The sequence below is a fragment of the Hyperolius riggenbachi genome, chromosome 1 (assembly GCF_040937935.1).
Source record: "Hyperolius riggenbachi isolate aHypRig1 chromosome 1, aHypRig1.pri, whole genome shotgun sequence".
Taxonomy (NCBI): domain Eukaryota; kingdom Metazoa; phylum Chordata; class Amphibia; order Anura; family Hyperoliidae; genus Hyperolius; species Hyperolius riggenbachi.
The window spans coordinates 442,432,917-442,454,254 of NC_090646.1; the positions used below are offsets into that span (position 1 = coordinate 442,432,917).

The 21,338-nt window shown below is 43.1% G+C and overlaps 1 protein-coding gene across 1 annotated transcript in view; it reads left to right on the plus strand.

Moving 5' to 3' along the window:
- The window catches only part of CABIN1 (calcineurin binding protein 1), a 306,607-nt gene that overhangs the window by 53,054 nt on the left and 232,215 nt on the right, over positions 1 to 21,338 (plus strand). Inside the window, 5 exon segments of the mRNA XM_068238192.1 lie at positions 1,625 to 1,842; positions 2,949 to 2,985; positions 2,988 to 3,026; positions 3,112 to 3,299; positions 11,593 to 11,745. Of these exon segments, the coding sequence (XP_068094293.1) occupies positions 1,625 to 1,842; positions 2,949 to 2,985; positions 2,988 to 3,026; positions 3,112 to 3,299; positions 11,593 to 11,745 (635 nt within the window).

A 21,338-nucleotide genomic window follows, 5' to 3' on the forward strand; every position in this document is an offset into this window, starting at 1 on the left:
ACAGGTTGAAAAGCCCTGCTCTAAGGTGTAGCTGCCGTGCAGCCTATCACCTAGTGGCTGGTAGTGTTGGTGTTACGACTTCTGAAACAAGACCTGTTGATCTCGTCACAGGAGGTTGCCGTGGGCTCTCCCAGTGCGTTGAGTCTAAGTGGCCACAGGTCTTCACCAGAGCACCCTGCAAGCGGCGAGCGAGAGCCCGCAAGCAACTGACTGCTTTGCTGCCTGGTGGCCACCAGGTCACAACCTCTGGGATTGCCCCACCGGTGACAGGAAAACACAGAAGCTGCAATGCAGAGCCAATCAGATGGATACAGATTAGGGAGGCAGGCGTAGTAGAGGTTACTGGCTAGGATCGAGGCTGGCGGCAGACAGATGTAGTCAGGGTCACAACAGTAGGCGGCAATCAAAAGGCTTGGTTGGGTTCAGGCTAAGATCAGTAGGCAGGCGGCAAACAGGAGGTTTGGTCAGGTCACAGGAAAGGGTTCACAACCGGTATCAGGCAAATAAGGCTCAAGTGATGCATTTTAACTTTCTATAGCAGTGGATTATGAAAAAAGCTTTCAGTTAAAATGTATATATTGTGAACTGAGCCATAGGAAAACATGAACATTACTTTGCACATTAGTTGTCCGGTTAGTTATAACTGATTTGGGGCTTGATTCACTAAACAGTGATAACTATTATCACGGTCGCGCTAGCGTTTTGCGCACGTTATAACGCGTGTAATGTTTTGTGCGCAAAAACGTCCGATTTTGCGCAAAAATTCATATTTGCGCAAAAAAAGTTACGTGCGTTAGAACGCCCGCAAAATGCTAGCGCGACCGTGATATCAGTTATAACGGTTTAGTGAATCAAGCCCTTAGTGTGAAAGGACATTGAAGGACCCTTTCACACTGAGTTCAGTGTTGTCAGTCATAACGGAGCAGTCAACTGATGTACAGCCCAAGTGAAGGTAATATCAATGTTTCCCTATGGGTCAGCTCAGATTATATGATTTTTAACTGAAAGCTTTTTCACAGTGCACTGCTATGGAACAACTTATCGGTTAAAACACATTTGTTTTTCAGCGTACAGTGTGAATGATGCATAACTAAGATTTGTTTCACATGTGTGTCTTGTAATACTGAAAAGACTTAAGGTGGCCACTAACGGTCCAATTTCTAGCGAAAAATCGTTCGAGCGATCACAAATTCTGATCGGATTGGTTGTAAATAATCTCCATTGGTGGACACAATCGATTATGAACGAAAATTTGGATTTTCTTGTTGGCTGTGATCGATAGGAAGCAAAGATTGGTTCACATGTGTGTCTTGTAATACTGAAAAGACTTAAGGTGGCCACTAACGGTCCAATTTCTAGCGAAAAATCGTTTGAGCGATCAGAAATTCTGATGGGATTGGTTGTAAATAATCTCCATTGGTGGACACAATCGATTATGAACGAAAATTTGGATTTTCTTGTTGGCTGTGATCGATAGGAAGCAAAGATTGGTTCGTTGATGGTGTAGTGAACGATGTATTACAATATTTCACTTCTGATCAGAATTTCAGAAATGGACCGTTAGTGGCCAGCTTTACAGTAAGCTCTTTGTCTCTTCTCTGTATTGAGCTATTTTTCATTACAGAAAAGGGGGATGTGCACCAGTTCTTGCTGGATAACATGGAAAACGGAGGCATTTTGGAGCTTTTGATGAGATATCTGAAAGTGATTGCTCAGAAGTTCTTGGTGAAGTGGCCACTGGGCTTAGCAGAAGTTGTGCTCAATATATACAATAGCTGGAGGAAGCACAGTAGTGGACTGCCCAACCCACTTCTTAGGGACTGCAAGAATCAGCACATTCGGGTAAGAAGAATATTTTACATGAATTGTTTTATACCACTGTATGGGAAATAATGGACTTGGTTATGGCTGTTCTTTTAGGCTTACAACAGGCTTCTCAACTGTGGATTTGTAGTTGCGCCTACAAGGCCATTCTGTGCTTCTATAAGTCAGTGTTTCTCCGAACGCAGTAACCTAGAAATGTAACCCACATACTAATCAAACACAAAGACCAACAATGCAAACAGGAAGTCTGGACTAAAAAAATGGGGGTGGAGGGGTTAAATAGCAGCTTTTAAAATGCTCTCAGTTCAAGGACCGTTTAAATAGTTTTTGTTTTTTCCTTTTTTCTAATCACTCTTCATCCTTCAAAACCACTTCAGACTTTCAGCATGTGTTTTATATCTTACACTGTAGAGATTCTCCTACAAGCAGACTACCCATTACGCTGGAGGACTTCTGTAGCCCTCTCATTGCCAGCTGCTTCCATAAGGAATAGAATAACGGGGTTCTCTTCTGTAATGGGTTTACCTTCCATCAGAATAGATAGGATCTCAGGATTGAAGATCCTGTGTGCTGTCAGTGTAGGAGTTTTGCTGGGGTACAGGGGAATTGGAGGCATTTTAAGGGGAAGGAGGCTATAGTAGTTTAGGCAGATGTGGTAGTAGAGGATGTTCATGAAAATAAATTGTGCCTGCGCAGTTCAGAATCTCTCTGTGCCATTCGGAGGGACTTCCACCTGTTGGCTGCAGAGATAACAGTACCTGATATGGCAGAGGGGGGGACCCAAGGACAATGAGCAGCGTCAGCACACTCAGGAGGATCTAGCCCACCATGGGTTTCAATCAGTAGGTATTTTCCAGACTCGGGTACTTTTAAAGCACTTCCAGAAATGGTTTTACACCTCCGTCGTTGACAATAAACAATTTCTTTAAAGCTTGTACTGGAAATGTTAATCAAGCAATAAAACACTTTCAGCTCCTGGGTTTACAAGCACAGCATTTTTTTTTCGGGGGGGGGGGGGGGGGGGGGGGGCACAGTATGTTACAAATGGCCATGTCTTGCCATTACATTGCTTCATATGTGCTTTATATGGATCACAATTTCCTCTTCTTATTTGGTTTAAACAGGACATGATGGTCATGAGTTTAACTTGCTTGGAGCTTCAGCTGACCAGTGGCTTCTGGCCAAAGTGAAGAGTGGTTTAGGTAACAACTCAGCTTTTCAGTCAGTCTGCATTTTCAGTATCTATGTATGTGCATAAGGTTAATATCAATTTTTCTGTGGTTGTAGCATCCCCTTGGAAGGGTCCTAATGGAGTGAATGGAGAGAGTTTTGGAGCAGATTTCCCAGGCTCTCGCTTTTTGGAGGATCAGCTGATGATGGGTCTTGCAGCTTCGCAGCGCGATCTCTTTCCAGATGGCTGGCTCACTTATGTGGCGAGAGTGTACTGGCTGAAGGCAAGATTCTTGGCTCTGCAGGTTAGTTGGTTGATTGGCGCGTGCTGTTTGTTTTCACACCATCTTGTATAAGAGGATTTAGTACTGCTGTCCACTATCATTATCCTCTTGATTTGGTAACCTAGAGCAGTGTTAAGTCATATTACTATGTTTCATTTTAGTGGTAATAAAGGACCTGTCTTTGCCAACTGCATGAACTTGATGAAATTATATATATTTGAGAATAGACACTTTCTGTACAAACTGAAGGTGTTTGCATTTAAATTAACATTTTTTTAATCACATTTTTAATTTTGTGGTCGAAATGGTTTTTGTTGTTTTTTTTGGTGGGGGGGGGGGGGGGGGGGGGATGGGGTGACGAAGGCTCTGTCATGTCAAGACAAAATACAGAAAATTGTAGGAAAGGCATTTAACATAAGGAACAGAAGCTGAATTAGGATATAAAACATATATTCGTATATCTTAATCCAGCTTCCTTTTTTATGTTTAACTATTTTACAGTTTTCTGTGTTTGTTTTTGGTTTTTTTGCTGACCTGTTGAACCTGTTTCTATGCAATTTTTGTATATTCTATGTATATAACTACAGGAATATATTTTACATAAAAAGATTCTGGTCTAAGTGTTTTAATTATATCAGTTAGGGGTAACTGTTAAAAGTATATATTGTGGCTGACAGTTGTCTTAAAACTCCTATAACTGACTTGAAGAAGTAACGTTTTTAGTTAGGCCCCGTTCACACTTGCGTTTTGGCAAATAAACGGACCGGATCCTGATCGGATCCTGACCTGATCCTGATCAGAACCGTACGGTTCCGATCCGGATCAGGTCCGTTTGTATCAGGCATGCATCAGGCTGCCATCCGGATCCGTGGGCAAAAAATAGCGAAATTTAAAAAAAAAAATGTTGGGGTCAGCAGAAGGTGCACTTGGTGCACGTGTAGAATCAGGTTCCTCCGCTGTAGGCCTCACCTCCACCTCTGACATTCTGCCAAACAGCTCCAGCACGTCTGTCACTGCTGCTCCACTCCAGATATGCTGGGCCCATGTGTCCCCATCCGAAATGGCCGCTTGCATACGCATAGGAAGTGGGGTAGAACGTCAGGTTTTTGTAGGCAGTGTGTTCCGTGCCTTCCGTTCCCCATTGGTTTCTGTGTTCCTGATGGTGCTGTCAGGCTCAGGTCCGGCTCCGGTCCGGGTGCGTGGGCCGGAGATCCGGACCCAAAAAATAGCGCATGTTGGAAAAGAGTCCGGAGACTGGATCCGATCCGGCTCCGTACTGTACGGAACGGACACGTGTGAACGTCCGCATAGACTTTACATTGCTATGCGGAACGTACGTTCCGTTTGTACAGTATGCGGTCCGGAACAGATCCGGAAAATCCGGATAGCGAACGCTAATGTGAACCGGGCCTAAAGCTCCCTTTATAAGTTGGTTTTCCTATTTTGCATATGTTACGCTTGGTGGTATATTCTCCACAGTCCACGTGGTGTATATCCTGACGTGAAGGAGGTACACACGCTAGCACAAGGAACCAGGATATCCCCAGTTTAGTGGAGGAGAGGACTGACTCCAACCGGAGATGTGGCGCACAGAGCAGGCGTAGATCCGAACAGCCACAAACAATCCTTCCACTATAGTGGCTCAGCGCAAGGTAGCGCTGAGTGCATAAACCAGACCTCAGAAGATCAGGACAGGTAACAGAATGAACGCTTGCTTAACTAGTCACTGCTTAAGTGACAGCAAGTGTCCATAACAAGATAGACTGGAATGAAGCAGCCAATGCGGTTGCAGCGGTGGCGTGCCTCACAAGAACAGGACAGAATAGTCGGGAAATAGAGTCAAAGAAGGCAGACGTAGTACATAGAAATATACAATAGGTAAGATTTCCTAGCGTATTACGATTACAGCTATCAATGAACTACAAACGACTAACTGACATATGTATATATCGGCGATAAACCGATATATGACATAAGCAAGGAACACTAACTAAGAACTGGAGCAGGACTAGGAAAGATTCGCTACTTCTACGCAGAAGCGAGCACAATCCACGCAAGGCAACAGGAACAGGACTGACTAGCTAAGCACGGGTGATCACGATACGCGCAACCTACCAAAACATGCTGAAAGCTGACTGACTGAACACAGGATATAAACAGTTCGTGTACGTATATATCGGCGACACTGATGTATTAACGTAACCCGAATACAAGGAAAATAACAAACACGCTAGCATGCGTATATATTGGCGATGAACCGATATATGATGAAAGACTAGCAAGTAACAAATACTGAATAAACAGAACAGGACTTAGAAGGACTCACTGATCCCTTTGCAGGAGTCAGTGCAATCCACACGAGATCTAGAAGCGAGGGGGGCCAGAACAGAGTAACAGACTGATCTGAAACTATGATAGCCCGAGGAGCAGATCTTTATACTGAGGTCATCCAATGGGAGCAGACATGCAGATTCCCACACAGGTGAATGGTAATTATTCAATCCTGAGCTGGCCAGAACTGCAGAGCCACTACAGATGGAATCAGCAACTAGTTTGAGTGCAACCCAAACTATGCAAGCAAATGCATGTAATGACATCAAAAACTGCTTGTCTTCAGTAAAACTGCAGCCAGCAGTACATGCTGCAGACATGATCATAACAGCATAGGAGCTAACAGAGTCTGTTTAATTTAAAGCGGATCCAAGATGAAAAACTAACTATAACCAGTAACTTGTCTATATATCTTCTCTAAAGTTTAGATAGTTTACACAGCAAATGTAGCTGCAAACAGCTTTAATAGAATATGAATTTTTCTTCCTGTGATACAATGGCCTCAATTCACGGAGCATTATCAAACGTTTATCAAACACTTTATCAAACGTTTGATAATTTACCTCATGGGTAAAATCTCACTAAGTTGTTATATATTTGTTGAACGTTTTATCGGTAAAACATTCGATAAATATATAACACCTTAGGCCTCAATTCATGAAGCATTATCAAACGTTTATCAAACACTTTATCAAACGTTTGATAATTTACCTCATGGGTAAAATCTCACTATGGTGTTATATATTTGTTGAACGTTTTATCGGTAAAACATTCGATAAATATATAACACCTTAGTGAATTTAAAATGAGATTTTACCCATGAGGTAAATTATCAAACGTTTGATAAAGTGTTTGATAAACGTTTGATAATGCTCCATGAATTGAGGCCTTAGTGAATTTAAAATGAGATTTTACCCATGAGGTAAATTATCAAACGTTTCATAAAGTGTTTGATAAACGTTTGATAATGCTCCGTGAATTGAGGCCAATGGCGTCAATTCACCAGAGGTTACCAACCTATTTATCTCTTGGGAGGTAATTTACCTCCTGTGATATCTCCAAATAGCAATTCTCCAGAAGTATAGGGGAAAATATCGACAGAGAGAAATGCAAGAGATAAATGTGAGATAAGTATGAGATAAATAAGTGATAGTTAGTAGTTAGTTTTTCTCCAAATCACAATTCACCAGGAAAGAAAGGGGGTGTGGCCATTCGTTATTTTTTCATCTCTTTATCCCCTGAATGAACCTGGAGATATCGTGGTTTTCACACAGCAGCTGCTGCTGTGGAAGATGGAGCCTTTTGAGCTTACTCTGTTAGGCCTGGTGCACACCAAAAACCGCTAGCAGATCTGTAAAATGCTAGCAGATTTTGAAACGCTATTTCTTATTTTTCTGTAGCGTTTCAGCTAGCATTTTGCGGTTTTGTGAAGTGTTTTTGGTGTAGTAGATTTCATGTATTGTTACAGTAAAGCTGTTACTGAACAGCTACTGTAACAAAAAACGCCTGGCAAACCGCTCTGAAGTGCCGTTTTTCAGAGCGGTTTGCGTTTTTCCTATACTTAACATTGAGGCAGAAACGCCTCCGCAATCCAAAATCTGCAGCAGCCCGGGAGTATGCGTTTCTGCAAAACGCCTCCCGCTCTGGTGTGCACCAGCCCATTGAAATACATCACCCAAGCGTATCCACAGCCGCAAGCGGATCGCAAAACGCAGCCAAACCGCTCTGGTGTGCACTAGGCCTTAGAGCTTGCTTATATTATGAGGAGACGAAGGCGCAGGAGGAGGGTCTGTTTAATCGCCCCTCGTATTTTTCGTGAGAGAACAGTTCTTGATAATTTTACTGAGACAGAGGTGGTGAAGAAGTTCAGACTCACTCGTGATATGATTTATGATATGATCCGGCAGTAAAAGGCGGGAATACTCTGGTCAGGTAGTGGTAAAACTCCGCCTCCTACCCACAATGCTTCACTTTCAAGCTTACAGAGAGAAAAAGTATCCCATGTAAATCATTAATACCTATTACCTAACTCTCTGCTTTCTCACACTTTCCTCATGCATATCTCTCCATTATCCCCTGCCACACCAATGCATTGTATTCTGTTCCGGTTTGTGATGTGTCAAACATTTCTCCAAAAATGGACAATAACTGCCTTCACTACACTGATCCCGGTTCTCTCTGTCCTCTCACACTGGTGAATTGACTCCAGAGTGTTAAAATACCTCATGAGATAAACTACCTACCTTTTTTCTCTTAGTAAATCCTCTCTGGTGAATTGACGCCAATGACAGCAGCCATGTTTGTAAACATTACACAGAGGCAGGCTTGTCTGCATCTTGAGCAAAAAAAAACAACCTGATCCAGCCCCCCTCCCCCTCCCTCCTCCCCTCTGCCTCTGAAATCTCTGGATAGTAATACCTCCCCCTCCTCCTGCCCAGACTGAGCTCCCATGAGCCCTTTGCTACTATCTGATAGTGCCTTGGCTCTCTGAAAACCTGTGGGCGTGGATTGTTTAGTTTATAGCGAATTAGAGTATTAAAACAAAAACAAAAAAAAGTATTTGGCTTGAGGAATGCGCTATAAACAATAGGAAAGGAACACAAATATGCAATGAGTAAAAGTTCATCTCGGATCCACTTTAAGCAGATTGGTAACCGTTTTCGTCAAATAAGGGTTACATTTCTCCCAGTGTTTAACCACTTAACAACCAGCTAACGCTGATAGGCGGCGCCTGGTCGTTAGTGGTATAGCATGGAGGCCTTTCCATGCCAGTTCACGGAGGGTGCCTCCGTGAACAGTGTGCGAGCCGCCGATAGCGGCTCGCACACGTAATGTAAACACGCGGGGAAGAAATCCCCGCTGTTACCATCATACGGCGCTGCTGCGCAGCAGCGCCGTAAGGCAGATCGGCGATCCCCGGCCTCTGATTGGCCGGGGATCGCCGGCGTATGATAGGCTGAAGCCTATCGTACAATGCGCAGGACGGATAACCGTCCTGCGCAATACATGGAGGCAGAGGTAGGGAGGGAGCGCATAAAACGCTGCGGAGGGGGGCTTTGAAGAGCCCCCCCCCCCGCAAAACGCAGCAAGCCGGCGGCGATCAGACCCTCCCAGCAGAACATCCCCCTAGTGGGGAAAAAAGGGGGGATGTCTGACCGCCCTGGCTAAATCCTGATCGGTGCTGCGGGCTGTAGAGCCCACGCAGCACTGATCATTAGAAATTGCCGTGGTCCTTAAGTGGTTAATAGTAATGTGTTTTTATAAAATTAGCTAAGGGGCTTACAGCCAGATATGTATGTACAGTGCTGCCCATAATTATTCATACCCCTGCCAAATTTTGACTTTGTTACTTTTATTCAACCAGCAAGTAATTTTTTGTCGGGAAATGACATGGGCATCTTCCAAAAGATAATAAGGCAATGTACTGGAGGCATTATTGTGGGGAAAAATATATTAATATTTGAGCAAAAGTGTCCAGTCCAAAATTATTCATACCCTTCTCAATAATCAATAGAAAAGTCTTTATTGGCTATTAAAGCAATCAAGCGCTTCCTATAATTGCAGTCCAGCTTTTTGCATGTCTCCAGGTATTTTTGCTCATTCATCTTTAGCAATGAGCACCAAATCTTTCAGGTTTCGGAGGGTCTTCTTGCCATCGCCCCTGATCTTTAGCTCCCTCCACAGATTATCAGTTGGATTCAAGTCAGGACTCTGGTTGGGCCACTCCAAAACATCAATGTTGTTGTCTGCTAACCATTTCTTCACCACTTTTGCTGTGTGTTTTGGTTCATTGTCAAGCTGAAATGTACACTGGTGCAGATGGGCAGCACTGTATGTTTGAATAAAGGTAAAGTACTTAAAGAATGTATTCATTTCAGATTTATTTGAGGCTTAAAGAATAAAGTTCTAAATTTAGAAATTGGCAAAGTAACATACTACGTTCTAATTCTTCTAAATCCTGGTCCAACAATACCCAACGTTTATCTTCCTTTGCTAGTCTTTAACCTTGTAGCTCCTGCCTCCTTGCTTCTGGCCAAGTTTCTATAGTTTTCTCTTCATTCGTGCATTTTAACACATTAAGAACCCTTTCCATTAAATGTAATGAAGTGGGATCTTAACATCTTAAAATACACTCTTAAAGGAATACTTTAGGGGGGGTCGGGGGAAAATGAGTTGAACTTACACGAGGCTTCTAATGCTCCACCGCAGACATCCTGTGCCCGCGCAGTCACTCACCGATGCTCCGGCCCCGCCTCCGGTTCACTTCTGGAATTTCAGACTTTAAAGTCTGAAAACCACTGCTCCTGCATTGCCGTGTCCTCGCTCCTGCTGATGTCAAAAGGAGCATACTGCGCAGGCCCAGTATGGTATGTGCCTGTGCAGTACGCTCCTGGTGAAATCAGCGGGATCGAAGACACTGCAACGCAGACGCAGTGGTTTTCAGACTTTAAAGTGAACCGGAGATGGGGCCGGAGCATCGATGAGTGGCTGCACGGGTACAGGATGTCTTCGGGAGACCATTAGAAGCCCCGGGTAACTTCAACTCATTTTCCCCCAACCCCCTACAGTATTCCTTTAAGTATCTCTTGGGAACTGCTAATTTGTCCAAACCAGAATTGAACTCCACTGGAGCAAGTTTTGTCAATGTTTGTAAGAGGGGGCTTGTAGCTGCTGAGAAAAGGTTGCTAAGGTTGTTAAAATTAAAATACTCAAATACTTAGTGAGCTCATATCCCCTCTGACCTGTAATAGCGGGTGGACAGACAAACTCGACTATGAAAAAAAAAGTGGATAGAAATAACATTACGATATGATTCACTGGACTTTCATGGCTATTACCTATGTGGTTTATGTAGGCCTCAGCTTCTAGTAGGTGAAAATGTGAGCACAAGCACCCAGTTTATATACAACAGAAATTCTCTACGTATGTGAGAGTCAAACGATGGAAAAATCTTTAATGCCAAGGTGTGCAGGTCCTGTAATCTTGAAAGGAACCCAGAGATGAATAGAGGAAAAAAAAAATTCATACATAACTGGGACATTCTCCAGCCCCCTCCCTCAGCTTGCTCCCTTGGCGCCGTCCTCCGCCTCCTCGATCTTCCATAAGGGCCTTGGCGCCGTCCTTCGCCTCCTCGATCTTCCATAAGGGCCTTGGCGCCGTCCTCCGCCTCCTCGATCTTCCATAAGGGCCTTGGCGCCGTCCTCCGCCTCCTCGATCTTCCATAAGTGGTCTCGGTGTCTTGGCCAGTTGGGGTTTACAGCGCATGTGCGGCCTGGCCATGCACGCCTGTCCCGTTCCGTTGCCGGGAGCTTTTTGCGCCTGCACAGTACTACTGCACAGGCGAAGAACTCTCCTGGCTGCAAGAGGAAGACGGAGGAGCATATGGCCAAAGATGCCGGGACCCCTTATGGAAAATCTAAGAGGCAGAGGATGGCGCCGAGGGAGCGATTAGGCTGGAGGAAGCCCCAGGTATGTGTGAATATTTTTTTATTATTCATCTCTGGTACACTTTAAGACTTGCATTTTAGGGTATTTCAAGACCTCCAGAGTGGAGGAGGCCTGTAGGAGTTTCCTGATTAAGCCTTATTTTCAAGTGGTCACATTTTTCTTAAGGGCGTTTCAGAGCCACAATAACTGTTGCCATAGCGATTGATCCTGATCACTTTCAAGCCTTCTACAAGCCCTCTTTACCTGCAAGCGAGGTAAAGAGGGGAACAATATCCTTGCTGAAACTTTAAATGATATTGTGGAGTAGCTGTACAAGTTAGATTCTTGACTTAGACGTCTCCAAACGGCAGGCTAGTGTATGTATACGGGGCTTTAGGCAGTGGTTATCCTTTCACATAATCATTTGTATTTGTCTTGCACATTACTGATGACATTTGTATGTCTAGTTTCCGTTTATGCCATTTGGGTTTCTAAGATGAAGTGGTATTGTATTGCATATATTATAAGTGCTGTATTCTTGTTATTTGTCCTTTAGGGTGACATTGAACAGGCTTCAGAAAACTTCCTGATCTGCATTGACCTTTTCCAAACTCCGGAAGCTAGAGAATACAGGCTCAAAGAAATGGGAGAGACCGTGATAATAAGACTACCCAACTTGCAGATCGACTCTACAGTGTCTGTGGCGGAGGTAAGTTGCTGCTCATTTTCAGTATGATTGGCTGGCAATAGAGATGGTCAGTGAGATACTAATAATCCCTAACAAAGACAGGCGCTGGAAAGTCTTCCTGTGGTAGGGACTGCTGCTGTCGTTTATTCGGACTGGGCTTTTGTTGTGCCACAGATGAGAATAACTCTACTTATGTTGGGGTTCTGACCTAGAGCTAAGCATACATGACAATCCCAATAAGTGTTGCTTCCTCTAGATCAGGGGTGTCAATCTCAAACACAATATGGGCTGAAATTGAACACTAAGACAGAGTCCCATGCCAGTCTGAATGTCTAGTGGCCACCTCAATCCCTTATAAAGATCCCTGATATCTAATGGCCCTCCATCCTTCCCTATACAGTTCCCTGGTGTCTAATGCCTCCTCCCTCCCCTCTACAGTTTCCTGGTGTCAAAGGCTCCCTTGTCCGCTATACAGTTCCCTGTTGTCTAGTGCAGTGTTTCTCAACATTTTATTGGTACGTACCACTTTTAAAACCCTGTACTCACCAAGTACCCCCTAGCATAGTAAACATTATCACAAGTACCCCTTGACAAATATATATTTAATTGTAGTATATGATAATTGATTCTGAACTATTTCCAAGCATTTACTATTGCTTTTAATTACTTAAAACACTAATTTGGTGTTTTTAAAATAAGATTTGTCATTTTCTAAAACTCTAAATTTGTTATTCTTGGTCAAGTACATCAAGCCTGAGTACCCCCTGGAACCATCAGCAGTACCCCCTGGGGTACGCGTACCACACGTTGAGAACCTAGGGTCTAGTGCACCACTCGCACCTCTAAATAGTTCCCTGGGGTCTAGTGCCCCCCCCCCCCATACCGCTATACAGTTCCATAGTGTGTAGTGCTTTCTTCCTACCTCCTCCATATGGGTTCCCTGGTGATCTATGGCTTCACCCCCAGTGTTCCTTCCCTGGTGGTCTAGAGTGGGCGAAACATAATGCAAAGTGAGGAAACCACTTGAGGGCCAGATTTGGCCTACAGGGAAGAGTCTTGCCTTGAGAGAATAAATTATTATTTATGAAGTATGTATTCCCCAAATGCTCATCTACAGATGGAGTAATACTTTAGAGATTAAGCTGAAGTATCTTGAACACAGACTCGTAGCTAGGGGGTGTCAGAGGGGTACATTTGCCCCCGTGCGGGAGGAGGAGAGCAAGGGCGCATGATCCTTATTGATAAGTGCCGAGCTGGCAATAGACTGAGTGGAGCGACTGTAATAACAAGTCTCAGCACAGTCATTCTCCTTTAGTCTCTGCACTCCTCGTGAGCGCCCCCTCTCCAGGGGTGGGGCTGAGCAGAGGAGACCGGGTAATTCAAGGAAGTGAGTGTGGATGGACAGGTATGCGGGAGGGGGGGGGGGGACTGTGGGGTGAGATGTATCTGTGTATATAGCTGCATGCAGCATGTATAGGGGCTCTCCTGTCCTGTCCTGTCACTGTGTGCATCTCTCTCTCCCTCAGCTCAGCTGACAGGCCAGGTTTCTACACGAACATGCTGCTGCTGTTATGCTCTCCCCCTAGTCCAGTCTCTTGTTCTGGGTCAGTACCTCTGCTCTTGCTGAGCTCCAAACAGCATTCCTGACAAACCGCATACTGTCCCCCCAGGCAGCCCCCTTGCCTAGCAGCAGTAAATATCCACTTTCACTGACAGTCTCCCTCCTGCACAGCCCTCCCCCTTCCTCTGCAGCCTCAGTGACCAGATCTAGGGTCACTAAACACGAAGTATAGACGGGTAATAATTGTTCTAAGAAACTCTTTTTTTGGCATACACAGTCATGTAATGTACCTGTCATCCTGTACACACATTACACAGCAAGCTAAATGCATGTGTACTAGTGCACGGTGCCAACATGTTAACCATTTAAGGTGCCCATACGTCAGACGATTTATAGGAAGATCGACTAAGAGACAGCTCTCTCTCTGATCGGAGAGAGATCTGTTGCCTGCCCATACACCACAGGCCGATTCCAGCATGAAATCGGTATTGTGGCGCTGCATTCGCCGCCCCTGGTGCAGTTCCCCAATGTAAAATGTTCAGTTCAGTATACTTTACCTGCTGGCTCTGGGCTCCATCCACATATGCCGCTGTATACCACCTGGGGTGCGTGTATGTGGATGGAGCCCAGAGCCAGCAGGTAAAGTATACTGCACTGGGGGTGAACATTTTACATTAGGGGTAACAGCACCTGGGGGTTCTGTCACATTCTTTGCTCATTCTGATATTGCACGCCATTACCATGGCACACCCGTTCGATAAAGTCAGCCATACATCTTGCAGCATGTCCGCTCAATACATGCGACCAATTTTGGCCCAAAATTGGTTGCATCATCGATCGAGCATGCTCATGGCAGGCAGCATCAATTTTCATAGTCTCCAATTATAATAATCAAATCTTATGGTCGAGCCACTAAGTCACCTTATGTATGGCCACCTTTATATTATTATTATCATCATTGTGTATTGTTTATGTAATACTTACATTTTCTGCAGTACTTTAAAGAATATATAGTCATATCACTGACTGTCCACAGAGGCGCTCAAAATCTAATCCTACCATAGTCATAGTCAAATGTCCTACCATATTATTATTATGTATTTATATAGTACTGACATCTTCAGCAGCACTTTACAGAGTATATAGTCATGTAACTGACTGTCCACAGAAGAGCTCACAATCTAATCCCTACCATAGCCATAGTCAAATGTCCTACCAGATTATTATTATGTATTTATATAACACTGGCATCTTCTGCAGCACTTTACAGAGTACATAGCCATGTCACTGACTGTCCTCAGAGGAGCTCACACTCTAATCCTACCATATTTATAGTATAATGTCCTACCATATAATTATTATGTATTTATATAGCACTGACCTCTTCTGCAGCATATTGCAGAGTACATAGTCATGTCATAGTCATGTCACTGACTGTCCATAGAGGAGCTTACAATCTAATCCCTACCATAGTCATAGTCAAATGTCCTACCATATTATTATTATTATGTATTTATATAGCACTGACATCTGATGCAACACTTTACAGAGTACATAGTCATGTCACTGACTGTCCATAGAGGAGCTTACAATCTAATCCCTACCATAGTCATAGTCAAATGTCCTACCATATTATTATTACTGGCATCTTCTGAAGCACTTTACAAAGTACATAGCCATGTCACTGACTGTCCTCAGAGGAGCTCACACTCTAATCCTAACATAGTCAAATGTCCTACCATATTATTACCGTATTATGTATTTATATAGCACTGGCATCTTCTGCAGCACTTTACAAAGTACATAGTCATGTTACTCTAGCTACCTAAAGGGGAGGGCGGGCTCTCTTGCTACCTAAAGATGGCCTCTCTGGTTACCTACAGGGTTGGCTTCCTGGATACACACATGGTGGCCTCCATGACCACGCCCACATACTGATATATGACCACACCCATTTTCTCCGGGAAGGAGTGCAAAAACTTGTTTTTGTCCCCGGGCGTTCAAAACCCTAGCTACGCCTCTGCTTGCACACTGTTAATGGATACTCACTCTGGGCTGAACTTCCTCTGGAATTCTCACTAGGAATATCATCCGTGATGTGGCAAAGTTGGAGTGAATTTTTATTGAACGATTTGCTGTTTGATTGTAAAAGCCTGCAACTCACATGTATGTGCACTTTTTTTCAGTTTTTCTCTACTTGTCTTTTTCTCTTCTACCCTTAGCAGTAAGATAAAGCATGTCTGATATGGAAGAACATTTTTTTTTTAATTATTTTGTGTCATTCAAAATCACCATTTCAAGATGTCGCACAAACTGAGCTTTTTCCCATTCTCTTCTACCCATTCTTTGTCTGTTGTTTACCAACACTCTATTAAGTAACCTGTTTAGTCTGTCTCCGCGCGCCTGCGCGCATCAGCCCATCGCGCACACCCGGCCACCCGCTCACACGCCCGCCTGGCTCCCTGGCCCCGTCCTCCTGCCTGTGTGAGGCTAGGTCCGTGCTGTGCACATGCGCAGTAGCAAAAAGCACAGACCCAGCTACACAGAGACAACTGTCCCTGCTGTACGCAGGGACAGTTGCCTATTATATAGGATACAGAAGTAATTCTATATAATCACTTCTGTGATTCAGGCCAAAAACTGGCTATAGATGTAAGAATGAAAGTCAGGCATTAGCAGAAAAGACACTTAGTACAGTCATTTGTAAATCAGAATTTCCGGATGGACTGGAAACACTATTAGGCCAGATCCACACTATAAGCGCTTTTGTGAGCGCTTATTAAAAAATCGCTCCCATTTACTTTCATTAAAATGGCCGCGATTGCCCCAATCGCATACACGTAAAACGTACGTGATTGCTGCAATTTTAATAAAAGTGAATGGGAGTGATTTTTTTTTTTTTTAACAAGCGCTCAGCAAGCGCTAGTCAAACGCAAGAGCTCACAAAAGCGCTTATAGTGTGGATCCGGCATTATTAATGGACTGTTTAATCACAGCCTTGCTATATGGAAATACATTCTGTCTTATTTGTGTAAATAGAGATATCTACAATACTTGGCACGTCAAAGGGAAGTCTGTGATTGTTGCAAAGCGTTCTTGTGGCAGGTTTGGGTTTGAGAACTGTAGCTGCACAACCTCTAATGCTTTAAAGGGAGCCCGAGATGAGAGACATATGGAGACTGCCATATTTATTTCCTTTTGAATAATACCAGTTGCCTGGCAGACCTGCCACTCTTTCTGGCATCAGTAGTTTCTGAATCATACACCTGAAACAAGCATGCAACTAATCTAGTCATACTTCAGTCAGGGACATCTGATCTCCATGCTTGTTCAGGTATACCTCCCAACTTTTTGAGATGAGAAAGAGGGACACTTAAGCCACGCCCCTGCCACACCCCTGATCACGGCCCTGTCACAACCCTAGTCACGCATACCATAAAGATTTCATAAGAAACATATGTTTTATAATACAAAACAAAAGGGTCCTTTCTATCCTGGTTCATTTTCCTTCATATGAACATTTTACAATTAGTAATATAAATGTAAAGGATGGGAATAAAGTTTAGAGTCGATCAAACACATTTTTTAGTAGAGAAATACATATATTTACATAGAAAGAGGGACCAAGTCCTGCAAGAGGGACAATTGAGGAAAGAGGGACAGGGCTCCTAAAGAGGGACTGTGGGAGCTACAGTTCAGGGTCTATGGCTAAAAGTATTAGAGGCAGATGATCAGCAGAACAGCCAGGCATTGTGCATTGTTTAAAAGGAAATCAATATGGCAGTCTCCATATGTCTCTCACCTTAGGTTCTCTTCAAGGGGCCGCACTTGCCTGATTGCCTGAGTTAAAGTAAGATTGAGGTAAGACAAATAAGCTGCCATTTCTGCCTGTCTGGCTGTTGTGCTTATTCTCTGCCATTCACGAGTCGCTGACCCAGAACAAGTATGCAGATCAGGCATTCTTCCCCCACCTTGACCGCACTGCTGCATGCTTCTCACGGTGCTTCTGACTTACTCACACAGAAACTACTATAGCCAAAATATCAACATGACAGCCAGGTAATAGTAGAAAAATGGCAGATACACATTCCTCTCTGCAGGCTTCCTTTCAATGTTAAATGTGTTTTTTAAACAGTTGCTAAAACCCCAGGTGGTTAAAATTGCATCTGTTAGAGGCGAAACTTGGCAGCTGGTCGTAGGTGTAATAGAAAACCGTTATCTAGTTATACACAGATTGTACCTTAGCCTAATGCCGCTTGTTAAATATAACTCTCAGAGATTTGCTAGTTAACCCATCATGGGAATGGATACTTTAGTTTGTATAGGATATTATAGATGTTCTACATTGCCTCTGACTTTAAAGTATGCTTTATGACCAATTGATGATGTAAACCAGTGGATCTCAACGTTATTACTTTATGTACCCCTTTATGAGTGACAGCATTTCCAAAGTATCTCCGGTGGGGTAATACCCTTGAAGTGTGTATTTTTTTTAGGAGTGTGCTCTAATGCCTAAATGCTTTCTAGATCCCCACTTATCCTCTTAATAAATGAAAGATACTTATTTTGATTTTTTTATATTTAATTTCGTAATATTATATGTAAAACAGACTGATGAATTGACTATAAATAGTTCAAGCATGAACAAGCATGTGTGTGTCTTTTGTAACTGAAGACTGGCTTCATCTAGCAACCGATTAGTTAAATATTTCCCAGAAGCCCCAGCAGATGTGAATAAATTATTATTATATCCACTGGTTGCAATCCGATTTAAAAAGCAAATCGCAGCCGTTTTGCTGATCTCTAGCGCTCATTTTCCTCTACTGTGATTTTTTTTTTTTGTTTGCCGCATTGCAATCGCCGGCTGGTGCGATTCTCGTTGCAATCACGCTACGTTCCCAATGGCTGTACAGCCCAAACGCGGATACTGGAAAAAACAGCTTGCACGATTGGAAGCGCAGGTGATTTGTGCTTGCGATCACGCTTGCTAGTGGAAAAGGGCCCCAGATTGCCCAGCAAGCTCATGGTGAACCAGAACTCCTAGGAGTGTGTAAGGGTCTAAAAGGTCCAAAACTGCTCTCACAAAAATGCTCTGCAAAACAGAAGTTTGCCTTCTTAAAGGACAACTGTAGTGAGAAGTATATGGAGGCTGCCATATTTACAGTGGTTTGTAAAAGTATTCGCCCTTCTTGAAGTTTTCCACATTTTCTCATATTACTGCCACAAACATGAATCAATTTTATTGGAATTCCACGTAAAAGACCAATACAAACTGTTGTACATGTGAGAAGTGGAACGAAAATCGTACACGATTCCAAACATTTTTTACAAATAAATAACTGCAAAGTGAGGTGTACGTAATTATTCAGCCCCCTTTGGTCTGAGTGCAGTCAGTTGCCCATAGACATTGGCTGATGAGTGCTAATGACTAAATAGAGTGCACCTGTGTGTAATCAAATGTCAGTATAAATACAGCTGCTATGTGATGGCCTCAGAGGTTGTCTAAGAGAATATTGGGAGCAACAACACCATGAAGTCCAAAGAACACACCAGACAGGTCAGGGATAAAGTTATTGAGAAATTTAAAGCAGGCTTAGGCTACAAAGCCTTGAACCTCCCACGGAGCACTGTTCAAGCGATCATTCAGAAATGGAAGGAGTATGGCACAACTGTAAACCTACCAAGACAAGGCAGTCCACCGAAACTCACAGGCCGAACAAGGAGAGCGCTGATCAGAAATGCAGTCAAGAGCTCCATGGTGACTCTGGACGAGCTGCAGAGATCTACAGCTCAGGTGGGGGAATCTGTCCATAGGACAACTATTAGTCGTGCACTGCACAAAGTTGGCTTTTATGGAAGAGTGGCAAGAAGAAAACCATTGTTATCGGAAAAGCATAAGAAGTCCCATTTGCAGTTTGCCACAAGCCATGTGGAGGACACAGCAAAATGTGGAAGAAGGTGCTCTGGTCAGATGAGACCAAAATTCAACTTTTTAGCCAAAATGCAGAATGCTATGTGTGGAGGAAAACTAACACTGCACATCACTCTGAACACACCATCCCCACTGTCAAATATGGTGGTGGCAGCATCATGCTCTGGGGGTGCTTCTCTTCAGCAGGGACAGGGAAACTGGTCAGAGTTGATGGGAAGATGGATGGAGCCGAATACAGGGCAATCTTGGAAGAAAACCTCTTGGAGTCTGCAAAAGACTTGAGACTGGGGCGGAGGTTCACCTTCCAGCAGGACAACGACCCTAAGCATAAAGCCAGGGCAACAATGGAATGGTTTAAAACAAAACATATCCATGTGTTAGAATGGCCCAGTCAAAGTCCAGATCTAAATCCAATCGAGAATTTGTGGCAAGATCTGAAAACTGCTGTTCACAAACGCTGTCCATCTATTCTGTCTGAGCTGCAGCTGTTTTGCAAAGAAGAATGGGCAAGGATTTCAGTCTCTAGATGTGTAAAGCTGGAAGAGACATACCCTAAAAGACTGGCAGCTGTAATTGTAGCAAAAGGTGGTTCTACAAAAGATTGACTCGGGGGGCTGAATAATTACGCACACTTAACTTTGCAGTTATTATTATTATTTTTTTAAATGTTTGGAATCATGTATGATTTTCGTTCCACTTCTCACGTGTACACCACTTTGTATTGGTCTTTCACGTGGAATTCCAATAAAATTGATTCATGTTTGTGGCAGTAATATGACAAAATGTGGAAAACTTCAAGGGGGCTGAATACTTTTGCAAACCACTGTATCCTCTTTTAAGCAATACCAGTTGCCTGGCAGCCCTGCTGATCCTCTGCCTCCAATACTTTTAGCCATAGTCCCTGAACAAGCATGCATCAGATCAGGTGTTTCTGACATTTTTTTCAGATCTGACAAGATTAGCTGCATGCTTGTTTCTGGTTTGATTCAGAGATGTGTCTGCAGCCACATAGAGCAGCAGGGCTGCCAGGAAACTGGTATTGCTTAGCCTCTATATGCAGCCTCCAATATGCCTTTCACTACATTTGTCCTTTAAAGTAACACTGAAGCAAAAAAAACCTATATATAAAGAATTGTATGTGTAGTACGGATAATTAATAGAACATTAGTAGCAAAGAAAAGAGTCTAATATTTTTATTTTCGGATACAGTAGCAATCAACTCCAATTAGCTCTTGGAGATGTCATTAGTGTAGGGGTTCACATACTTTTTCCACCTGCACTGTGAATGTTTATATGGTGTGTTCAATAAAAACATGGACACCTTTAATTATTTGTGTGGTATTAGTTTAAGCAGACTGTGATTGTCTATTGTTGTGACTTAGATGAAGATCAGATCACATTTTATAACCAATTTGTGCAGAAATCCATGTAATTCCAAAGGGTTCACATACTTTTTGATTGCTACTTTATATAGCTTTTTTTTTTTTTTTTTTTTTTTTTTTTTTGCATCATTGCATCATTCTCTAATATTTTTAGTTTACAAACTACACTCTGCATTTTAAACTATGAAACAGAGTAGAGCTAATGACTCTCTGAACTTCTCTGCAGTAAAAGCTTATTGTCTTTGGGCCGTGCACACCTAAACGCACTAGCTTAATCGCAAATGCTCAGCACTTTTAGAAGTGATTATTCTAAGCGTTTCTAGACATGTGCCTAGCAATTTTGTATTTACACCTGGCGATTTTTAGAGCATTTTGGTGTAGCAATTCTTTTTTTTTTTTTAAGTTACAGTAGAGCTGCAAGTGTACAGGTTTTTAAAAAAAAAAAAAAAAACACTTGGAAAATTGCTCTGTTCTAGCGCTTTTCAGAGCGATTTTCCACTTTCCTATACTTCACATTGAGGCTGAATTGCCTCAGAAATGCTGCAAGACCCACATTTGCATTTGGGGAAAAAAATCACATCCCTCTGGTATGATCCAACCTATTCAAATACATTAGCCAAGTGCTTTTCAAAGCTCAGAAGCGCTCTAGGTGTGCACCAGCCATTTCACTGTTTCTTTGATGTATAAGTGCTTCAGAAAATACCATTGCTCTCTGACTAAATTAGTCGGAGAGCTCAGA